This window comes from Diaporthe batatas, assembly GCF_019321695.1.
Source record: "Diaporthe batatas strain CRI 302-4 chromosome Unknown Contig00002, whole genome shotgun sequence".
Lineage (NCBI taxonomy): Eukaryota > Fungi > Ascomycota > Sordariomycetes > Diaporthales > Diaporthaceae > Diaporthe > Diaporthe batatas.
The window spans coordinates 2,143,758-2,166,430 of record NW_025408549.1 but is presented as its reverse complement, the minus strand read 5'-3'; the positions used below and the strand labels follow the sequence as shown (position 1 = coordinate 2,166,430).

Here is a 22,673-nt window from a genome sequence, read left to right as displayed (position 1 = left end):
TTGCAGTAGCAGTAGCACTGCAGCACTGCAGCAGATGCAGCAGATGCAGCTACGCGGCTTCCTTCCAGCTTCTACTGCGTGCCTTCCGTAGCCGACCAGCCAATAGAAAATGAACTGGGCAGAGGCCCTGGGCGGACGACTGACGGAACCCCAGCACGGCATCTGCAGGTCGCGCTTGTCAAGATCCAATGGGCGGACACAGATGGGAAGGCAGACAGGCAGGCAGGCAGGCAGGTAGGCAGGCAGGCAGAAACGGGCGATGGTATGTAGCTGGAGGACATGGCAGACATTTGTGGATAGCATCAAAGGGCAGATGCAACACTGCGACGCAGGTCTGAACCCGTGCCCTCGATTCTCCGCCCACCAAGCCCAGCACGCCCACCACACACATACATTACTGTTACCACACACCACACTCCCGCAGGAGATACACCCACACCCACACGACCGCAGCCGCGCACACCGCTGCCGACCTGTCACACCTTGTGGTCCTGCCCTTCTTCTTCTCAACCCTCTCCGACGCTGAGCCACCACCACCACCACCACCACCACCACCGCCTATCTGCTGCTGCTTCTCCGTCTGCCGCCGTTGCTGCCGCCGTTTTCTGCCCCACGAGCTGAGCCGATAGTCTATCGATACTCTGCAACCTCGCCCAGCTGTGCCTCAGGCAAGTCCACGGCGCGGGCAGACAACGGCCGGCTCTGTCACCAATCATGGCCCCGTCACCCGTCGTGGGGTCGCCCCATTGGCCGCTCAGGCGGCCGGCAGCTGCCCTTTCATTAGATAGATATCGAGCACGGTACCAACCGGCCGACCATCCAGCCGTCCAGCCGTCCAGCCATTCAGCCAGCCTCGATGCGCGTGCCGAAGAAGCAGCCTTACCGTCTCGCTTGCAGCAAATATGCAGCCCATCCTGCGTCCTGTGTCTTGGGTCTTGCTTCTTTGGTGCCCCTGGCTGTGCTGGTGCCTGATCGTAACGGCTGCCCGTGTTGCACGAATCCGCCGAGCCCTTCCGTCACTGATGCTGCGACAGGTCTGCAGGTCTGCTGGGTGACCCGCTCGCCCATGCTGTGCGACACCGCGTTGCCTTGTACGCGCGAGACACAACCGTGTGGCTTCTGGGCCGGGGACTGCCTGATCCTGGGGGCCATCCCATCCACTCCAGCCCTATCTTGTGTCCTGTATCCTGTATCCTGTATCCTGTATCCTGTCGAGCGCGAGTGCGTCCCGGCGCGGCGCGGCGTGCAACATTGTATCATTCACTGCCACCGTCACATTACCGCGCCTCCAGCCTCCTGGGATCGCCAAATCTCTCATCAGAGACATGCCGTCCACCCGCCGTGGTCCGCATGTGTGCCCTCACAAGGGCCGATTGGCAGGGCTGGCTGCTTACTCTCGCAGCACCAGCACCAGCACCAGCACCGGCAGCTGTCGCCGTCACTTATTCAGCAGGGCCTCACACCATCATGTCTCATCGCATTCCACCACAGTGCGGCCCTGGTATGCGCCCCATCCTCGCCCATCATTCTCGTCCGATCTTACGGTCAAGCTGTCAAGGTACCGCCCACCAGCGTCCCGCATGTGTCGCATTGTACCAATGTACCACTTACTCTGCATGATATCCTTTCCCGTACATTCAACTAGCCAGGTGCAACGCCTGCGGGACGAAGCGATACGGCCTTGTCGCGTGCCAACCCGTGCCAACCCCATGCAGGTCATCCAATACACGGCCGCGGTCCGCCCTCGCCCACCTGCGCAGCCCCGGGCAGCCCTGGGCAGCCCAGGGACAAGGCCCGCCAGCCAGGCCAGGTTGCCAGGGTCGACAGGCACGCCTGGTGCTCGCTCGGCCGCCCCCAGACCCGACCACGCTGCCCCGGATTTCCTATCAGCCCTCCAGGTGACTTATACGGCCCATACGGTCCATACGGCGCTGACGTCCTCGTTCGGCCCAGCTCTCACTGGACGACCCAGTCACTGCCTGCTCTCGTCCTGAAGCCACCAGAGACACCTGACTCTCCTATTCTGGAACCACAGTCTCAGACGCCAGCACGAGGAACAAGAACACTGTACCCTTTGCGTCAGTCAGAGGGCGCCCAGCCAGCGACTCGGCAGATCGTAAAAATAGTCATCTCACTGCAACTGCGTCGACTGGCAGCCGGATGCAGCAAGATGCCTTGCTTGCCTTGTAGGGTTGAGGCGCATCTGAGCCACTCTGCAACCCTCTGCAGCCTTCCCCTCATGGTGGCCATCCTCTCCACCGTCTAGCCTCCTTGGGTGTGCGGTGTACACCGTGCAGGTGGCCCTGGTTGGAGGGTGCCGCGGGGGGCTCCGCAGATGGGCACAGCTGTTTTCACCCTCCGTCAGGACCCTTATTATCATTGTGATCCGTCTCACATCTCCTCCGACCCTGACAGAGGTCGCCGTTGGCCGGCCGGCTTCGTACCTCTGCAGGCCTGTGGGAGAGCAGCCCACAGCTTCTGTGATTGGTGCGTGGGAGTTCGCACTGCCTTGTTCATGGGCAAGTGGGCAAGGTCCGGTCAGCCTGGCACAGACCGCACAACGGGTCGCGGGGACAATGTAGCTCCAAGTACACATGTACACGTTGATTAGACATCCCGGTTGAAGGATTCCTAACCAGCATCCGCCCTTCCTTCCCGCTGCGAATTGGCTGCTTCAGGACATCTGATCACATCGGGGCAAATGCCAACAGCAGGACGGGACGGTGCGATCACATCCCAGTGCTGGTGCCCATCTTCTGCCAGCTCAGCCTTCACCAGCAAGGGCAGCACATCTGGTGCACTTCGTCCATCTACGCAGTACCTGCTCTCGTCCTGTCATCGACTTACTTGTCTTAGCCATCATCGGCACAAAAGCCTCAGCGACCAGGCCTGCCTTGGCGAACCCCAGCATCTGCATGAAACCTCCTCCAGCTTTCCGATCATCTCGGCAGCCGTGAGGCGCCATCCCTAACTCATGCGACTCAATCCTCCGCAGGCTTAGCCCGTACGACATCACGATGCCTCTCCGCCCGAGTCCACCAATGTGCGGTCCTTTCTGGCCGTCAGGGTCCCTCACGCCCTCGAGAGGGCTCTCAGGTTTGTACTTGGTATCCGCCGCCCAGTGCTGTGTGCCCCGGTACATCGCGCTTCCGTGAGGACCTGCGACTGGGCCGCTCACTTGCATACGCCAGAGGAACTGCGCCCCATGCCGTCAGACTGTCCCCCCTGACACCGTCCTTCCTCTCTGCAAATTATTTGCTACCCACCTCCAGGTAGCGCAGCGAATTGGCGGCGTGGGAGGGGAGGAGAGGGCCCGACTCAGCAGGCACAAACTGGACCGCTCTTCCTTCTCTTCCCTGTCTTGGTGGGGGGAGGAACAGTCATCTCGGCGCACACAGTACATTGAGTTTGCGTGCGTGGACAAGCGCTCCAACGCCAGGCCGCTCGGGAGCAGGAGCCTGCCCAATCCTGGTAGAGAAGCTCCCCGAACAACGTTCTCCCTTCTAAATATGGCGCCCCGGGGATAACTAGGGCAGAACACCATCACACAACCGGCAAGGTCACGCTCAGTCACCGACCCATCTGCTTGTCACGTCTGTCAACCTTATCCCACTCGAGCGGCGTATCAGGGATCGAAGGGCCCCCGAATCACATTTGTAGATGATTATCGAGTCAGTGGATGGATTTCAGGTCCTGCAGCGATCAACATGCGATTTGGGATCCCCGCTGCAATTCTCGGAAGCTTGTGGGCGACGCTGGACTCGGCCTGCCATGCTGGCCATGGCGCTGGGCGCGTAGCAGCAATGTACAGCACTGTCACCTTTTTCCCTGGTGTGCAACGTGCAGCGAAGGAATACGTACCTTGCAGTCTGCGTTCCCTGCTGGGCATGCGATGAACCCTGTCGTCCAGCTGACAGGGATGCATGGCGACTTAGACTACAGCCTCCTCCCAAAGAGGAACCAAGGCACGGTAGGTACTCCGTACCTTGTGTGTTTAGACCCATTCCTAACAGTGTACTGTATGCACGAACGGTTCTCCAGCCCTCCACGGGTCGAGAGGCGTCTCAATATAGCAGTGCCCTCCAGGGCATGTCGCCCTACTTTCGAAATGTTTCCCCGTCCCAAGCATTCGGAACTTTTCTCTCACCTCGACCATCTCAACCTACGGCTCGGCCCCAATCCGACTGTAACTCTGAGAAGGCTGAGGCCTTGCTTCTGCAGTCACTGACCCGACACCACTGAGGCTCTCTCCCGCAGACACACCCCCCTTGCTCCTTTTGAGTCTTACCCATTCTTGATGGTTTATTTCTATACTCGCACACTTTTCTGATCTCGGCACATTCAGCCGGGCTGTGTACATTGTGTACATTACTAACTTTGTAACTGTGACGTCCCTGACCAAGGACGACCGCCGCCGCCATGTCTAGCCTGCAGTCCATCATGAACGTGGACGAGGACCAACATGACGCCTCATCCTCGACTGATAAAAAGGACAAGGACCCATCAACACCCGCTTCCGGTTTCCGAAGTCAAAATCCTTCATCAACCTCGATACCACCGGGTCACGTCATTCGTTCCAGTCAGCAATCTTCGCCAACAGAGCCTGCTGAGGGTAGTAGGGTCGCCCGTACCAGCCATCACCACGCTGACCACGGCTCCAGCTCCAGCTCAGCGGTGCGACAGGACAAGAGGCGTGCCGTCGCCGCCGACTCACGGGACAGGATTCCACCAGTTACAGCTACAGCACCGACGACGTTTCGCCCAGATCAGCCGAGGCGGGAAAGCAATACCAGCGTGGACTCGATGGACCAACACGGTTACGGGTCCGCGGCATCGTCGTCGTCAATGGGCGGGGCCAGCGGCGGAGGTCTGCCTCCAAATCACCCAAGGAGGCCGATGGGCAGCCCAAACCCCGAGGTTCCCATCAGGCTGACGCCCATCACGGGCAGGGTCAGTCGGGCCAAGAAGGGAGTTCCTGTTCATACGTGCGACATGTGCAACCCACCCAAGGTATGGCCAAAGCCATTTTTTTTTCTTTCATTCTGATCGCTCCACCGTCGACACCGACATGGCTGACAAGTGCAACAGACTTTCACCAGAGCCGAGCACCTCAGGTTAGGACTCACATGATAGTTCCTGGTGAGAACTGCTGCTAAACCACGTTCTCATAGGAGACATCAATTGAGTCACCAGACGCCGCGCTATCCGTGTACTTACCCTGGTTGCGAACGAGCCTTTCATCGTCCTGATCTTCTTGCAAGGCACCAACAAAGACAGTAAGTTTGGCTGGAAGGTTTTCTTTTATATCTAGCAGGCGCATCTCGCAATGCCCACGGTCGTACTGACATCAAGTACAGTGAGCAAGAGGGAGACAAGGCCTTGGGGGAGAACAGTCGGCGCGGCTCTACGGCATCAGGATCAGCCCCTCTGGACGATCAAATGTCTGGGCTTCGGGTTGGAGGAGGCTTGCAACCACCTCACGGCTTCGGCTCCCCTTCCAACTTTGGGGGCCCACCAGCATCTGCTTCTCCATCCGAGATGCCACCCACCACTCCGAACATGTCCCATACAACTTACGCGACAGGAGGAAGCCCTGGAAATGGGCCCGCCATGTCGCCCCCAAGTGGTGAACACTACGGCCCATCATCCAACACGGGAGCGCGTTATTCGATATACCCGGATAGGCTTCCCATCATCAGCCAGCCGGGAAGCATGAGCCCTTCTCCCGTACCTCGAACGGTGCCGCTCTACGTGTCCTCCGACACCCAGTCTGGCGCGGCGGGTGCCCTGCACACGAGTCTTGACCAGCCGCCTGAGCTGATACATGCCGAGTGCTCACCCTGGACATCTGCTTCCGAGAGCAACTATTCGACCCCACCACCTGCTGACTTGGGCCGGCCTCGGAGATATTGGCAGCCCCAGCACCGCGCACATGGCTCTTTTGACTGGCAACACAGCGCGGACATGCTATCACCGTTCTCCACGCAGCGCGAAGTCCACGGGACAGGCAGCCTAGATACAGTGACTACCTCCCATTTCGGCAGCACCGCGTTCACCATGCCGCCTCACCTGGCTCCAGCACCTTACCAGACGTACGGCCCTCTTCTCGACCCCTCGCTAATGGCCACATTCGACGACCAGACACAGCAGTCGCTCCTGGACACGTCCATGACCTCGCAATACATCGCCCACCATCGATCCTCATCAGTTCGTAGCCCATCCCATCCATCATCGCCAGGCCTCGCGGCTGACGCTCTAGTCGCGCCAGCTGCTCTCCCCAGTCGGGCTGCCCCGTTGGCTCATGTGAGTCGACAGAAGGAGGTCCCGATCAGCGGTGGCAACATGATGGGTGGTGTGGGTATCTACACTGGTGACGGCAGCAGTCCAAGCTGGCCTAGTAACAGCCCCGGCGACATCCTCACGGGCTCGGCTTTGGCAGGTGTGGGCGGCTGCGGAAGTGGTGGAATGACAGCGGGGACACTGCTCTCGCGCCCTGCCCGCAACAGCATTCCATCCTATCTGAACGTCTACTGGAACAAATTCCACACTTTGTATCCATTCATTCATCGGAGTGCCGTTGGGGAGTTTGGAGAAGATACTCTGAAATGCGCGATGGCTGCCATAGCGACACAGTTCCTTGACAACAAGGAGGACCGCATCCGGGGCAATATGCTTCACGAGTATGCTTGGCAGGAGGCGAAGCGCGTAAGTTGATGGAAACTCACCTGTCAAGCCAGGTCATTAGGGATGTCGTTAACTCAATCTCCACGCAGCACACGCAGTATTCACAGTATTCGCAATGGAGCCTTCCGGTCAAGCAGGCAATTGTTCTTTGCGAACTCTTCTCCCGGTTTCGAGGCCGGAAGGCGTCGGTGCGGCCCTCGAAATTATTCGAAAACCTCTATTCGAGGGTAAGTGGATCAGAGTCTCTTGTGTCCTCTTTTTCGGATAAAGGCTGTTCTTCTGTTTGCGCGTCTCGCTGTGATTCATCCTCCATCCCTTCCTTGTCTTCTTCTGCTGGCGTCTTCACCCCTTCACTCCCTGCCTGGTCACCACCGAGTTCTGAGCCCGCCTCTGCATCTTCGCCTCGCAATGGACTTTACCAGTTTGACCACACCAGACACGGCAGTAACCCGGTGCTCTTTTCACCTACCGTTTCCTTCTCTCCGCAACAGACCTCTTCTTCTCCTGATACTTTTGTTCTCAACTCCGGGTTTCAAGCATACAACTCCGTTTCATTCAATAATGTCTATTATCCTTTCTCTTCAGTTGGCCAGGAACAGTCGTACTCAAACAGTTTCTCTCCACAGGTCCTCGAAACCACCCAAACAATGTTCAACTCAAATTCTCTTGGACACAGTGCTATGGACATCAGCGGCAGCAACGAGGAGCGTTGGCAAGCATGGATCGATGAGGAGGGCTGTCGACGCTTGCTTGCTGTGTGCTTCAGCTTGGACAACCATACGTCCCTTTTTCATCAACAGCCGCGCGCAAGAGACGATATCGACCCTACCGCGATCCCCCTCACGGGCCACAGTGATGCTCTTTGGGCCGCCTCATCGGCAGCCGAGTGGGCAAACATCCTCGAAAGCTCGCCAGGCGCCAACGTGCCCCGTTTCGTCCCCCCCTCCAACGCCCTGACGCCGGAAGACATAGCCAGACACTCCTGCCTTGACCAGATGATCCTTCTCCATTCTGAAGCATCGAGGCTTCCACGGCGCCAATACAATTGCTCTTCAACCGACCTTGATGAACACAGTGGCTTTGCCGCAGACGACTTGCGCACCCCAACTACCGCGTCTTACAACCAGCATTTCAGCGGTGCTTACTCCGAAGACCGCCTCGTACATCTGTTCTCGATGACAAGGACCCGCCCGGGGCCAAGCATCTATCTCGCCCTCCACCACACTCCTCTTCACGACCTACTCGCTGTCAGCGGCGACAGCTGGGTCTTCAGCCAGAAGGTTCTTGGCGCTTCCACGTTTTCCGAAAATCAGAAGCGCCTCCGGGCCTGGGCTGAGGGCAGACCATCCTCCAAGTCGCCTAGCACCCAACAACACGCCTCGGCCGGTGGCCTCGAAGGGATGTCGTGTGCCCAGGCGACGTGCTATGCCTCGCGCGCCCTTCTCGGCTTCCTCGAAGGCGACGACCCAACCACTCCCCAGGCTGGCTGCATCAGCAACTACTGGGGAATGTACGTTTGTGCCCTAATAATCTGGGCATTCGGCCACAAAGCCGCTCGCTCATCTTCATCGACCTCCCCGCAAAAGACACCTCTTCCCGAAGACGAGGCCATCAGCTGGTTGCGGTCCGTTGCTTCCGCCCAGAGGCCTGAAGAGGCCGCCAGGGCGAAGCACCGGAGGGAGGCTAGCGCCGGCGTAGTGTCGCTGGTGAAGAGGAGGCTAGCTGCGGATTGCGTCGGACCGAGAAGCCAACTCTACGTTGATGCCGTCGGTGTGCTGAAGAAGTTGGAGGAAGGTGTGAATTGGAGATGGTTCTGATTGCCCAATGTTTCTCGTCACTTCCATTTCCTTATTCCCCATTTCCTTTCCTTCTGTTCGGCTACCCGGGTTTTGCTTTTCCCCCTCTCTTTTTCTTCTTCCTTCTGCATTCTCTTGTCTCTGCAATCATGATATAACGATGGGCATAATGATGGACGACGTATGGCGAGCAGAAGGCGCTCGGAAGAGTATGGTGAGCACAAACTTGTACCAACATCCTGATCGCATATGAGCGGCATTCGGCATAGCATCTACACTTGCATGGATTGGGTCACATTCATTTACGACTGGCATATACTGCTCTACATGGATAGAAAATGAGGTGGATAAAGATTAGATCTGAAGCAGCGGGAGACATCGACCAGGGAGGGTCACATACCTCTATGTATAAGTAAACTTTCTAGGCGGCAGGGAAAAGTGGCAAGGGTGGCGTGCACAGCATCTTGTTAATTCTAATACTTGTTTTACGTTGCAAATAACTTAGTCTATCACCGTTTGTGTACTTGCTTCCATAGGCGGCATTCTGTCAAAACACAACTTGAAGCATCCTCCTAGCGTCCATTGCACTAAAGTCAAACTCAAAGTCCCTTCACACATTCACATTGTCTCGGGCACTCCTAAGTGCCGCGTGTTCGTACCCTCGGGCCGATTGGCTCTCAAGCTGCTTGCAGCACAGCGATCCTTGTCGCCAACACACGTAATACTTGCGGGAGAGAGCAGTTGCTCGGACTGATTATTACGCCTAATCTGTCCTCATTATGCTCTCGTATCCACACCTAGCTACGAACAGCTGGCGGCCAACTCTGAGCTATGTTACATTCACAAAGGGTTTGTGGATCACGGTTCTGGCCAGGGCATTGCAGCTGCATTTGGCTTCGGACCTCTGTCTACACATGCCAGATCTAGGGTGGCTTTCGCGGATCCAGAGAGTATTTCGGTTGATACGGATAAAATAATCGTTTCAGTTAGCTCTATCTATCCAAAGGGAGTCTCAAGGCTATTCGTTTTCCCAAACCAGGATGTTTGTGGATCTCGGAGAGAAGTGCGCGCGTGCGAGCCGGGCCTCTCCCAGGGTCCTAGCATTAACTCCGTAGCGTTGTATATATCCACACTATCAATTGATGCGAATACGATATCAAGCAGAATACATAGACTCAGTGCATAGGCTTTTTGTATACTATGTCTTCCCAGGGACTCAACTGTATACTAGTTTATGTTGATTAGACTTAAAGCAACACACCACCTACGCTTGCAAACCCTGGGAAATTTGTGCATTTTATGACACACCGAGTCCGATCAATCATAAAATTCAATTCCATCAATGCAGGTGGACTGTCATCAGAAACCATAAATTCATAGGGGTGGCACCCCACAACAATTCCGAGTGGTTTGTGCTTCCTCAGCTCAGGGCGATCACATCACCAACAACCGATCCCATTGAACTCTTAGCTGGAATCTTCTTGGTTCGTGAAATAGAAGGTTGAGAACATCGCTTATACCTCACCTTGGTAATCTTACATTGTCTTTAATCAGTGTGTTTGAAACCCCCAGGTACTGCCTAGTCTTCCGCCGGGCTGGGGAGCTCCAAGTACCTAGGTACATTTGCCCATACATGCAGGTAAGGGAACGTCCTTTGAGCTGTTCTTGTATCTCGCATACTGGGGGCCTCTTGGATGTCTTTTGTGGACTGAATTGCTAATCTGGCACATCTACACTCATGGAACAACGGTCAAGGTGGCAACGGGCAAGCCGATTCCATGGCTGCTACGTGTGGAATCTCCTATGCTGAGGCTTGGAGACTCCCCTCGAAGGTTCCTCCTGACGACGAAGACGGCACAGCTCCTACAAGTGTACTCTTAAGATTCAGCCAAGGGGCTCAATCGGCTTGACGGGCTCAACGGGACGACACACCGCGTCTCTAAGGTCAGGCAATCCCTCTGTAGTCTCTGATGCTCGCGGTATCTGTGCTTGCTATTTTCATGTTGAAGATCTACGGGGCGTGCAGTGCAGACTTGGGTCCGAGCCTCTCCATAGCCTCAGCCTCTCGCCCCTACATGACGGTTGCATGCCCCTGCCACCCTGGAGCCGCAAGGGCCATGATCGACAGCCTGTGATGATGACCATCTAGGCTCCCTCCTTTTCAACCACGATCGGTGCTATATTTACCACTGGGCCGCTGGGATATGGACTTCTTTGAAGTTCTGCGGACCCTATCGTTCCGTCGCCCCGGCCCCCATGCTCTTCGTCGGAGACCCGCGCCGTGCAGAATGTCCGGATGCATCATCGGGACTGGTATAGTTGCATGTCTTATGATTAGCTGAAGACGGTGGCTGACACCCCTGCCAACTCATAGATCTCATGTGTTGGGCTAGCCGCGGCTGTGCTGGGGTGCGTCTGCTGAGCCTTGCGCAGACTGCATTCGGCCATATACCTGCAGTACGAAGGGGGCGCCTTCAGCATGACCCTGCATTCTCGTCCCAAGAATAGCAATGGATATATGGGCCCACATATCCACCCAAAGCGAAGACATATATTTAGCTTGTGTCACGACGGCTATCTGGCAACTGGATTAATCGCAGGGCATCAGTGTGCCGCCTGAGTCTCGCTTGTGCATATGCACCTGTTGTTGCTTGTGTTCTTGTGGCGCCAGTCCCAATCGGTATCGAGTGTCTTGTGTAACCCGACGGCATTTCCATTCTTAGACCCTCACCGAGTCTGCCGCAAGATTGCTGCGGCCCGGTTGGTCTTCTCCCTTCGCAGGCACACGAATTACCAACCGCCTAACGACAGAATGTGAAGTCCACGGTACATATGCACTTTGCCGCAATATTCTCGTCACCAACTACCGCAGAACTGTAGCCTGAAAGGACACCTCGCCAGGGCAGTGAAGCTTCCTAACCCCCAACTGTTTATTAATTTCACACCAAGCGGCAAACATCCGTGTGACTCCGTATAGGGTGGCTGGTCTGGGGTAGAGGGGGGCCATGTCGGATCCATCACAATCATGTTATTAGCTTAGGCAGCAAAGTTCACCCTGATAAGATTTGTCAAACCGGATTGCGCATGTACACTTCGACCTCGAGGAAAATACCTAGGCATGGAGGACTGACCACAGCCGCTTCAATCGAGCCTAAGCCTGCTGCCCTACGGTACGGAGAGATACTAGTCATACACATTATCTTTGACCAGACAGCTACGGGCCTCTCTGATTGATTTGGCATAAGGAATGTATGGGAAGTTCACCTAGATACACTGAATCAGTCCAGATCAGTATGTGTCTGCCAGGTCGCTGTCATGGATGCTGCCCAGGTGGGAGAGACCTGCAGGTAACCCTGGGAATGTCTACTGATTTGTGCTTTGTCCGTTGTCGATATTCTGCAAGGTGCGAATGTGGAAGTATTTGAATATATCACGTACAATGCTTGGTCCGCTGTGTCCATTGGTTTCTGATGAAGTGGAATACCATATTCGATCATGTCACAGCAGTCGTTGTTGCAGAGGTTTGAAAGACCACTGGGGCTACTCCATCTCGCCCACCCAAGTGTAGCAGGATGAGTCAACTCGATTGTTTGTTTCTCTTGCCCTTGGTCCTGGTAAAGTCGCCTCGTTAGGGATGAAGAGTTTCTGAAACATACCTATGCATTTGCGGGCAGTGATCAGGCATACAGTTTCGGCTGGATAGAGTGTTTCCGCTCAGCATAGAGTCTGACTTACACAGTCCGAGGTCATTGTAGGGGCCTTTAATATGCTCACGATTTATTCTCGGGAGCCGTGAGATTAAAGTATTTCCTTGAGAATTCATGATAATGAAGCCGGGGGCGAAGGCACGCACTCGGGTCAGGGGCCATCTGACTAGCCACGACCTCACAGCCCTCTGTCCATACTGCATTCCTTTCCGGCTTTTCCATTCAACGACGCAACATCTTCGATAAAACATATCCGTAAACGCCGGATCCTCGAGATGTGCCGTCAAGTCACGATGAGTCCCGCGATGTTGTCATTCAGTCACCGACGGGGTGACAAAAACCCGCGCTGACGGGTTTTCCCAGGCTTGCTCGTATCAACCCCTTTCACTTCTGTGCATCCATGACAGGCCATCCCCCACAAACCCACGACCTAGAAAACCCCCCAACAACGAAACAGCCTGAGAACAATATCCAGAGGACGCCTCTGATCAGACAATGGATCATCATGCGGAAGTGCCGGCCAAACGAGCCCAGCAGATGCGTGTCTCGACGTAGCCAGCGCAGGATACCTGCGTGATCTTCGAGTGAGGGCTGTGCAATTATGCTTTTCCCGCTCGGGCGATGGCTTCAGTTTCTATTTCGGGCCGCAGGAGGACGAGAACAAGCACGAGCATGGCCACGGCTTGTTTATCGTTGCGCAGGGCGTGATACTAGAATGAGAGGACCAAACGTTCGCCTTCACATGCGCGAATGGGCTCTTTGAGAATGAGCCGCTACCTAATAGGTGTACTAGAATTGGTTGTGTGCGGCACACGGCCGAGGCCACGTGCCCACGTATTGTGTTTTTTCTGCACTGTTGTTGACATTGTGCTTCCTTTGAACGCTGGGTCTTGAGCGTTTATCACTGTATGAAGGCGTCATGTATGTCTTCGGGCGTATACGGAATAGAAGTGAAACCAGGTATATGGAATAGGAGCAAAACCAGCAGATACGTTTAATGTATGGGGACCAGAAACGAAACCGCTAGATGAGGATCACGAGGCAAAGTAGCCCAACCATACAGTCCTGGTCAAGTGCGAGCGCGCAGGGAACTTTTGGGATGTCCTCATGGAAGGCATGTCCATGAACTTAAGCGTGTAGGCCTCGCGTAGGAGTAGCGAGGTCATTCTCCTTGACGACCTCGGACGTTCCTGATGGCCCACTATACTATACACCTGTGGTCTTTCTTTTCCGGATCAGCGCCGATTGGCCTCGGTATTAACCCGGAGTACAAGACGAGAGTAGATACTCTCCTATCCGAAAACACAGCTGCTATACCGCTCTCAGGGCACAGTAACCCCTTGGCACAGATCAACCAGCAAGACGTGTCAAACCGCGACTACTCAGGCCTGGCGGGGGTCTTGCCTGGCGGGTATTGCAGTGCCATGGCGTGGTGTATCCACAAGTCGATAGCCACACCTCCAATGCTATCAAGGTCACCCTAATCACCTGGCCGGGCACACGCGAGCTCAGAGACGCAGAATAGCTCCTTCCAGTGCCCCGCGGGGCCTTTCCCCATGCCCTCACCAGGGCGATCGACATCGCCACGATGTCCATGGCGGGCCAGCTGAATAAAATGTAGTCGATCGACGTCCTCGTCGGGCTCCACGGTGATGGGCTGAGCCATATCAAGTTCATGCGTGAAGGCGAGCGAGGGTGCGGCCCTAGAGATCCAGGCGGCAGGGGTCTCCACATCGCTAAATCAAGCGTGATATAGAGTACGGCTGCCATGTTGGGGCAGCAGTATTTCTGTCTCGAGGCTGAGGTTATCGCCTTAGATCGGGCAGGATGGATAGAATTCAGTTTCAAGTTTGTGGCTCAAGTTGGTTGGGCGATCGCGGCACTGGAAGTCCCAAGGGAACGACGGCGCAAATCCACGCCCGCCATGTCGAGTATTCGCACCCAAAAACAGGCATCTTTTCTTCCCGGACGCCGAGCAGATATAAGACTGTGGTAGAGTTGTAGCCAGATGAGAGAATCAAGTGATTGCCCCTGCGGATCTGTCACGTAAATTGTTGCAGATAACTCGAACCGTACCATTAAATGGGTTTATACCACCGCACGTCCAATACAAGTGCTGCGTGCCATTCCCTTCGCGCTCTACGAAATCAAAACGCCGCCGGATGCGTGCCTCCCATGTTGAATGCATGTCGACCAGCCTGCACCTATTCGCACAAATACCCTCGCCTGAACAATAAGCGACAACGCGCACCGAGAGGTTGAAACCCTCTTGTTCCGCAGCAACTCGGAGTCTGCGTCTGACAACATTCTTCTTCCGAGTTTTCATATGACCTTGGGGGGCCACACCCATCCCATACAGCTCTTGGTGCCCCTTCATTTGTAGCCAATGGTTTTCTCAGTCCTTCGGCCCGATCATTGTGAACTTATGTCCAAGCATAGCTTCGGCAAGCACGGCATTGGCTGCCTCTCGAGCATGTGTGCAGTTCTTGTGACACTCATGTCAAACACCCTCGGATTGACTAGATCCTGGTCCGACTCAGTGGCCCTTGGAAGACTCCTTGGAGGAATCCACGATCCTCAGGACGAAGTTGACCACCACGGCGATCAACAGCAGGATGGCCAGCGCCGTGGGCCCGAACCTGTCGTCGAATCCGGCCTGACCGCGCACCCTGATCGACTTTGCTCGCCAATGATAGGTCCTAAGTGCATATATGAGGGTTGCGATGGAGACGCCGGTGAAGCAGAAGGCTGAGATCTTGGCGGCCTTGTCGCCGAAGTTGAGCATGCCGACGGCGAGGGCGCCGACGATAACGGCGAAGTTCAGCCATGACAGGAATGTACGCTCGTTGGCGAAGTAGACTTTTGGCTCGACACGGGTGGGGAGGGCAATGCGCTTGCCTGCGAGAAGGTGGTGTCAGCTGCATTCAAGATAAGCAGTTCCCAGGGCCGGATGAAAATACCTGGCGCGGTCTGAAGGAGGGGCTGGCTCGACATGGCGATGGCTGTCTGGAATGTCGAAAGCCGGGCGGCAGCTGTGGCGGGGTAGAGTCGACTGTTGTTGTGGTCGATCCACCGGAATAATAATCTCTACTGCGGCTCGAAGACCTCGGGAGAGAGGCTGCAGTGGCTCGGGACGTGCCGTCACAAGGTCGGTTGATGCAGAGATTGAAGCCTTGGATGGACAACAGTCAACCGACGATCTGGAGGCAGCGCAGGTGACAAAGGTCGTTTCTGAGATGCTTTGCGAGAGGCTTTGTACGTATTACAGGAGCAAAAGTGTAGGGGCGAAGTCTCTGAGATGGAGACAAAGACGACATCAGGAAGCACCTTCAGGCCCAGAGCAGCTGGAGCAGCTGCGCGATGCGACTCAATCGAGCCCCAGGTCTGCAGGAATGGGAGAGGAGCAGGGGTCCCGCCTACTCGTTCGGGTGCACGTGGGTATGCCCAAGCAGCATGATTCGTGCTGTTGGCTCCTGTCAGCCTGCCTCAGTTCTGAAGACCAGGATCTCCGGCCAGCTCCTGTCCCTGCAGCGTCGGGTCTGGGGGGGCTGGGGGGATGCCTTGGTTCTCTGGTTTCTGTGCACGCGTATGTAAGCAATGCACGCACACCAAGGCCGAGACAGGCTGCAGGCTGCAGGCTGCAGGGCATGCTCCCGTTGCTTTGCCAGCCGAAACTTGTTGACGACAGGGGATGGAAAGCTGGGCTGCACGGGCCCACGGGCCCCTCTGAGGAGGTCTGGAAACGCGGAGGGGATCCAAACAAAACAGTGGAGCTCTCCTTTTGGCATCTGATCTGTGTGGTTGCGAGCCTGCCCGCCTACACGCCTCATCCAACCTGTGATATCCAGCACCTCCCCCGGCTTCAACATCCAGACCTCTAGCCGCAACACGGCCTTGCCATAGACACAGCCTTACCGAAACACCGTCAGTTACCACCACTACCACCACCACCACCACCATCACCACCTACTGCGTAGTAGTCCAGTCCTTATCGGACCCACGATGCTAACCACAGTTGCTCTCAGGAACCCCTCCTTACTTACCCCTTTTCCAGCTTCCACGATCACAGCCAAACAGCAAACATGTCTGAGAAGAAGCAGGCCACACCGGTTCGTTATCAGTATGATGCCTTGCTTGGGGGAACGCACTATCTAACCCCACGCTCTCGGCACAGCCCGTTCAATTGAACAGACTCAAGCAGATCGCCAACGATGTACGTCCTGCACACCTCTGGGACATCTGAACGGCCTGACCTTGAAGACAACAACAAGACTGACGGGCTTCTCACAGGCCTGCCAAAGCGCTATCGGAAGCGCAGAGTACTACGACCACTCCAAGACGCCGGAATGGAACTCGACCATCATCGTAAGCTGTCACCGCTGGGCCCTCCATCTCCATGGGCCTCCCACCTTGCAAGGCTCTCACTTCTGACAAACTCGCCCGCCCGCCGTTTTAGAACAACATCCTCCGCGCCGTGATCTCTGAGTCTACCCCCGACAAGGCCGCCGCGCCCGCGTACAAGTTCGCCGTGACCAGCACCATCGTGCAGCACCTGGTGCCCACGTCCCAGCTCAACAAGGCCCAGGGCACGTCCACCTCGACCGGCACCTCGACGACCGAGGAGTCCAAGGAGCCGGCTGCCTCTGAGCCTGCAAGCACCGCGACCGCCACGGACGGCAAGCCCCACGTCGGCCGTCGCGGCATGCACTCGGCGAGCGGCGCCTACTGGAACGAGGAGACGGACGGCATGTGGAGCTACAAGTACGAGGGTGGTGACGCCAAGGGCATGGATGTCGTCATCATGCTCATCTGGGTGTCGCTGTGAGGAGCGCCGGGTTGAACCTATGTCTCTGGGCCGCGTGGGGCCTACCAGACATACTAGTATCTACCATCTGGTGCTGACTGGGATTGGCTGTCGACAACAGATTTGAGCCTGGCTTATAAACCGCTGGCAACGTTCCCTAACAGGTCCAGGGAATTCGGCGAAGCCGCGGCGGGTCGGTCATTATGTCCAGATGCGACTGCATGCATGGGAGTTTCCACAGATCAAGAAGGGGCGCCAACCGAGGCAGAAGTATGTGGGCTGGGACATTTTGGCCCCTGTTGGACAAGAATTCGCATTGCCGCGGAGTCATAACTGAACATCTACGTTGGGTACCTATTTGTTGTACAAGTACCGTCTCTTCATAGTCTCGGCGTTGGTACAAGCCTGAATCCTTTGGCAAGGCTGCTTAGATGGTCCAATCCCGTGTGACACTGTTGCAGCCATCCCGTTGAGACATCCTGGCTGGCCATGGAATTAGCACGACCAGGTGTGTCATAAAACAGACTGCCATTGGTCATAAGCAAATATGCCTTTTCTGTGGTTGATGACTTTCTTTCACTGGCAGGGCTTCAATAGCCGGAGGGAGTTGGAGGTAGGAGCCGCCTCTACTGTCGTCACCCTAGTCCTCCCTCTGGGGGTATGTCTATCACAAACAGCTTTCCCATAGCTTGCTTGCCTCTGTATAATTATCCAGAAGGAGGATATTGCACAGGGAGTTTTTAGCAGGAGCCTGTCCCCAAGTAGCTCCCCCTCCAGTACCTTTTCCCGCAGGTGGTGATCCTACAAGAAGTGATGCTAAGATTGCGTGGTGACTGCTACTCAGCAACTCAGGTGGTCTGCCGTATAGACAGACTATGGCCGCCTGGCGGATGCCGGAGCAAAAAGCTTGGTCCACCCATAGCTTGACTTCGGGTCCGCTGATGGGCCTGCCTGCAGATGCGCCGCCACGGGACACGGCTTGGGTGCTGCGAGACCTGCATTGCTTAAGCTCCCGGGAGATCTACGGGGCTATAATATCTGGGACGGTCGCACAGCGTGGATTTGACAGCTGCCCAGCCTGCCTCACGCCATTCCTGGCCTGGCCCTGGAGAGTTGGGCGGGAGATGTGTGTCGAGACTCGGGTCGCAGGCATCAAGAGGTGTGAGGCGGCAGCGTCTGAAAAGGCAAAGACGGGACTGCACGCAGAAAGAGGCACGCCAAAGCTCGCTTATTCGGTGCATTCGACAAGCAGCCGAAGTCGCGACACGTTTCCTGAAGGCAGACATCACGGAAGGGCACCTTATATTCCCAATCGTCAAATAATTCGCCAATTCGCCAGCCCTGCATGCCACGCATGCCACGCATGCTCTGGATCAGGCTGGATTGCGACCCCATCGGGCGACGCAGCCGGCGCGGGACAGAATGGGGCCCCTCGGGACTGGGCGATCTGGGTGGGCCCATCTATGCCCTGCTGCTGGGGAGCGGGTCTGGTCACTTGGGGCGATTTGGGGTTGGGGGGGGGGGTAAAAAGTCGCAACACCAGAAACACAACACCAAGCAACTGCTGGCTGTCAGTGGCCTAGGGGCCATCACCAAGACTTGCCTGCAGCCTTGTCTCGCCACCGCAGTGGCTCATCTGCCCACGCAGGCCATTCCTGCCCGATCTCGGTGGTTCGGCTGACAACCTTGTTCCGTACGAAGAAGATAAGGTTGGCGGCTCTGCCTGCCTGCCTGCCTGCCTGCCTGTCTTTGTTGCCAGTTCAAGTGTCTGAGCAGGGCTTGATGGTGTTGGCATGTAACCCCTCTTCCTCGGCGGTTCCGTGGGGTCGGTTCCGACTGGGCTCGATCATTTCGGCGCAGTGGCCATGCCATGGCTTGACAGATATCGGGATAGCCTGAACGGCTGAACTGCTGGCTCGAGTTCTAATAATAAGCCTGCAAGATATAGGCCTTGTGACTGGAGTAGTCACGCGACCGACCGACCGTTTCTGCCGTTCAAGCCGCTCGAAGCCGCTCGGACAGGGCTTACTATTACTCTTTCATGCCCTGGGTCAACGGCTGGCCTGGGCGGTCGCGAGTCGCGCGCCATGGACATGGACAATGCGAACATCGACACCCAGAGATGCCCCAGAGACGGTGATGCCACCGCTCATCAGACCTGACACGGTCACTGCAGAACAGACAGACCGCTCGTCCGCCTTGCAAGGCCCAAGGCATAAGGTCTGCCATCACCCAGCACGATGGGAGTCGACTCAGTCATGGCGCCATCGCCCTGGATGAAACTCCCCAAACAGGAAAGCCGCAACGCACTAAGCACCAGGCCAGAGGCGTGCACGAGCTCGCAGGGCTCGCAAGTCCGAGGCGTGCGAACGGCGCTCGGCCCGGACTTGTCTTGCCTGCTTGCCTCGTCTGCCTTCTCTGCCTTCTCTGCCTTCTCGAACACAGCGCCTGGTCCGACAACCATGAGGAACCATGCCAGATTGGCTTGGCGGCTGCCGCGTGGGGGAACGGTCCCTTGATTTTCTTCGTCATCCTGCCCGGCTGCCCGGCCTACCCCTGAGCCCTCGCAACGTCGACCGGACTATCGTCGGCCACTTGTTAGTGCCAGCCTGGCCGCCAGGCCGCCTGCCAGCCTTTCTGCGCCGGGATCGTGTGTTCCAGGCGCTCCACTGCCTCATCTGGTTCCCGCCAGGATGGAAACGGTGCGAGCGCGGGAGGACTCGCCCCAGCCGTGGGAGGCTCCAGTTTTCCTCCACTCACCGTCTTTCCTCACTGGCTGCTCATCACGATGATCAGTGCAGGCCGTCGGTTTCCTTTCGTCACAGCTTCTTGTCGAGATACGCTGCGCTACGGCATCTGTGCTCTTCATATCTCTCTTCATATCTCTCCTGCAACTCTCCTTCTTGTCGTGAGCCGGAACCCTGAGAGGCATGACAAGTGTCCCACTCTTGATGACCGCCCGTCCGGAGAAGCAGTGATCATCAATCTCCCCTGCCTCTTGAGTCTCGCCTCCCCGCGAATAATCTCGCGCCCTCCTCGCGGTCTCGGTCCCTTTTCCCAGCCCAACTCGAACCTGCTGCCCTGCCAGCTGCCCCGTTCCGTTGGCCGTCCCTCCTGCCTGTCGCCCTTGCCGCTCCACTCCCGTTCTTTCTCCCATCTTCCTGCAGCATCCGCGGCGGATATCACACCACGACTCGACAGACCATCCAACCTCGTGGTCTGTTTTCCTTGTCCTAACGCCACCCTCCATCTCTTTTCATCGCCTTGCTGTTCCAACCCAAGGCTCGCCAATCAACCTACATCATCTCTATCGTCCCCTACGAGAACAATTATACTCTCTAGAGCGTACCATTCCCCTTGCACACACCAATCCCGCACAGCAAGAACACACAGTTCCTATCTCGGAAGCCCTCCCCCGGAGACCCCATGGTGTCGCTAGTGAGGAGACCTCCGTCGAACATCCAGGAAACCGTTGTCGGTGCGCCTAGCCCCTGACTTGCATACCGGTACATCGTAATACGATATCTGCCCTCGCTTGCCCCGGTGTGGCCAAGCCTTGACATATATATCCACAACGGGACCCCAGATTCTCGTCCCCGCCAGCCAGCAGGAAGCCGCTCAAACACTACGTCAGACGCCAGCACCACTCAAGACCGCTCCACATTATAAGCCGACCACCGTTCGAGTACACAACAACCACCAGAAGACAATTGACCCTCACCAACAAGTCAAGAATATCACCCAGCACCCAAGTCAGTCAACATGAAGGTGGACAGTGATTATTCCCAGGGGCCCACCCTCACTCAAGGGATGTCCAAGGGCTTCACGCCGCTCTCCAGGCAAAACTCTGGAATCTTCACCAAGGAGGAACAAGTTTTGGCAAGAAACCCGCACACCGCTAGGAGACTTCCTCAGCGGTCACGAACCACCCACGAGCACATCCCGTTGGGGCCACAAGTCCTGACTTTCACGAGGCCCCAACCTCAGCAGTATGCCTCTACCTCTACTGTTCCGACCCACAACACAGTCGGTGCTGGGGCCGTCACGGAGGAGACACAGGCTCAGAGCGCCTCTGTCCCGAGTCCCGACGCGCAGAGTCTGCAGAACGAGAGTGCCGACTCGGTCGCACCACTCGAGAGCAGCAGGCCTCCCCAGCCCCGTAGGCCGAAGCTGGGCCCCCCGCGCCGCTCCTACTCGGTCACAGACTGCGAGCCAGTCCCGCCCGAGCAGCGTCCCGCCTCGGGCCCCCTGACGCTGTCCACGATCCCGGCTGAGCTCCACTACGCCGTCTTTGACTTCCTGGACCCAATTGACTCTGCGTGCCTGGGGCTCACCAACAGCCACTTCTACGCCATCCACCGGCGCATGCACGGGTCGGTGCCGCTGAGCTCGCGGCGTGACGGGCCCAACGAGCTGGAGTGGGCCTGGCACCTCGCCAGCAGGCCCATCGCCGGCCACGGCGGCGCCAGCACCAGCTCGGCGACGACCAACACGCTGGGCGCGGGCGACAAGGCCAGCCTCGCGTCACTGCGGGTCCACGGCAAGGGTCTCTGCAGGAAGTGCGGCGTGAGCCGGTGCGAGCTCCACAAGCACATCCGCGAGTGGGTGCCGGAGACGCACGAGTACTGCTCGGTCCGGGACAAGTTCGTGCCCAGGCCCGGCGAGGAGGCGAAAGCTCACTGCTACATGAGCAACCCCAGGAACTCATCCCGCTGCGGGCGGCACCGTCTGAGGAAGGACTAGGGGCTTGTGGTAGGCAGAGATGGGAATATACCAATGTCTTTCTGGCGTTATGGTTGGATATGATGCTATGCAAAATAAGATCTGCTCGGAGAGGACGAGTTGAGATGACACAAGGAAGAGGGCACAGAGCTGGAAATTTAATTGGTGTATCGTGATCGCACTGCATCCTAGATGAGTAGAGACGAGTCACACAGCATTAGACAGCATCATAGATTGTGCATATCTGTTGTACGCACTGCATACGATACGAACTTTCTATAACCCGTACTGTGCGAAGGTACTTACGGGAACCCAGCCGTAGGTCAGCTGGCTTGTGTGGCATCCTGCGGGTAAGGATGTTTAGGTTTCTGTTGTCTTGCTGGTCGTGAGATGTGGTGCGGGTGATATCAGGTCAGAGCCCACATGCAAGACCACCTGGGCAGCCTTGCTGTTCGCTTCGCGGCCTCGGCATCTGTTCCTCAACGTCCTATGGGATAACGTCCAATGGGATGTATACTGAAGTAACCTCGTGTGGGATGGCCTCCTAAAGGACAGCCTCCTAAGAAGATCCACCTCCCCTAGGATCACCTCATGGGGGATGAACTCTTATAGAAAACCTCCTAAGGTATCATGGTTTATATAAAAAGGAGGGATCGAACTCTTGCGTGACCGAGTACCGAGATAATCGGCGGGAACACAGCAGTGCCGCATGGACGGGCACACGAGGATGGCAGGCGGTGCGAGACCCTTTTAGCCTCGGCCCCAGGTGTGTAAGTCGTCAAGGCTGGCAGGAGGCTACGATTGAGAATGACGGGCTCTGAGGGACGTGGCGGCTCCCAATGACGACGAGTAGACCACGTCTTGCTGCATGCGATGTCGTCTGAATTGCCTCACGTGCATTTCGTACCACACCGAGACAGTTCTACAGCACTGGGAAATCCGGTCCATGCGCAGCCCGAG

At 56.7% G+C, this 22,673-nt stretch overlaps 4 protein-coding genes across 4 annotated transcripts; 3 read left to right on the top strand and 1 right to left on the bottom strand.

Annotated features, from left to right (window-relative positions):
• Positions 1-3,973: 3,973 nt before the first annotated feature.
• Positions 3,974-8,974, top strand: KVR01_001071 (uncharacterized protein). The gene is made up of 5 exons (XM_044784675.1): positions 3,974-5,010; positions 5,089-5,114; positions 5,172-5,276; positions 5,358-6,705; positions 6,774-8,974. Exons 1-5 carry the CDS (start codon positions 4,420-4,422, stop codon positions 8,499-8,501), a joined length of 3,798 nt encoding a protein of 1,265 aa, XP_044649026.1. The 5' UTR covers positions 3,974-4,419; the 3' UTR covers positions 8,502-8,974.
• Positions 8,975-14,723: 5,749 nt separating this feature from the next.
• KVR01_001777 (uncharacterized protein) lies at positions 14,724-15,181 on the bottom strand (the record flags this gene model as incomplete). The annotated part of the gene is made up of 2 exons (XM_044789933.1): positions 14,724-15,085; positions 15,148-15,181. The coding sequence occupies 2 exons, from the start codon at positions 15,179-15,181 to the stop codon at positions 14,724-14,726; spliced, it is 396 nt and encodes a 131-aa protein (XP_044649732.1).
• A 688-nt stretch (positions 15,182-15,869) lies between these two features.
• On the top strand, positions 15,870-18,459 carry KVR01_001366 (uncharacterized protein). Its single transcript, XM_044791807.1, has 5 exons — positions 15,870-16,111; positions 16,213-16,296; positions 16,362-16,400; positions 16,478-16,552; positions 16,644-18,459. The coding sequence occupies exons 2-5, from the start codon at positions 16,270-16,272 to the stop codon at positions 17,010-17,012; spliced, it is 510 nt and encodes a 169-aa protein (XP_044649321.1). The 5' UTR covers positions 15,870-16,111; positions 16,213-16,269; the 3' UTR covers positions 17,013-18,459.
• Positions 18,460-19,016: 557 nt separating this feature from the next.
• Positions 19,017-22,422, top strand: KVR01_001500 (uncharacterized protein). The gene has a single exon (XM_044784043.1). It carries the CDS (start codon positions 20,754-20,756, stop codon positions 21,732-21,734), a length of 981 nt encoding a protein of 326 aa, XP_044649455.1. The 5' UTR covers positions 19,017-20,753; the 3' UTR covers positions 21,735-22,422.
• Positions 22,423-22,673: the final 251 nt, after the last annotated feature.

What these genes read in the sequence shown, in the direction of transcription:
- KVR01_001071 (XM_044784675.1), top strand. Translation starts at nt 4,420, where the DNA reads ATGTCTAGCCTGCAGTCCATCATGAACGTGGACGAGGACCAACATGAC. An exon ending in ACCAGAGCCGAGCACCTCAG is followed by an intron (nt 5,115 to 5,171) that starts GTTAGGACTCAC and finishes ACGTTCTCATAG; the next exon opens with GAGACATCAATTGAGTCACC. An exon ending in GCAAGGCACCAACAAAGACA is followed by an intron (nt 5,277 to 5,357) that starts GTAAGTTTGGCT and finishes CATCAAGTACAG; the next exon opens with TGAGCAAGAGGGAGACAAGG.
- KVR01_001500 (XM_044784043.1), top strand. Translation starts at nt 20,754, where the DNA reads ATGAAGGTGGACAGTGATTATTCCCAGGGGCCCACCCTCACTCAAGGG.
- KVR01_001366 (XM_044791807.1), top strand. Translation starts at nt 16,270, where the DNA reads ATGTCTGAGAAGAAGCAGGCCACACCG. An exon ending in AGAAGAAGCAGGCCACACCG is followed by an intron (nt 16,297 to 16,361) that starts GTTCGTTATCAG and finishes CTCTCGGCACAG; the next exon opens with CCCGTTCAATTGAACAGACT. An exon ending in TCAAGCAGATCGCCAACGAT is followed by an intron (nt 16,401 to 16,477) that starts GTACGTCCTGCA and finishes GGCTTCTCACAG; the next exon opens with GCCTGCCAAAGCGCTATCGG.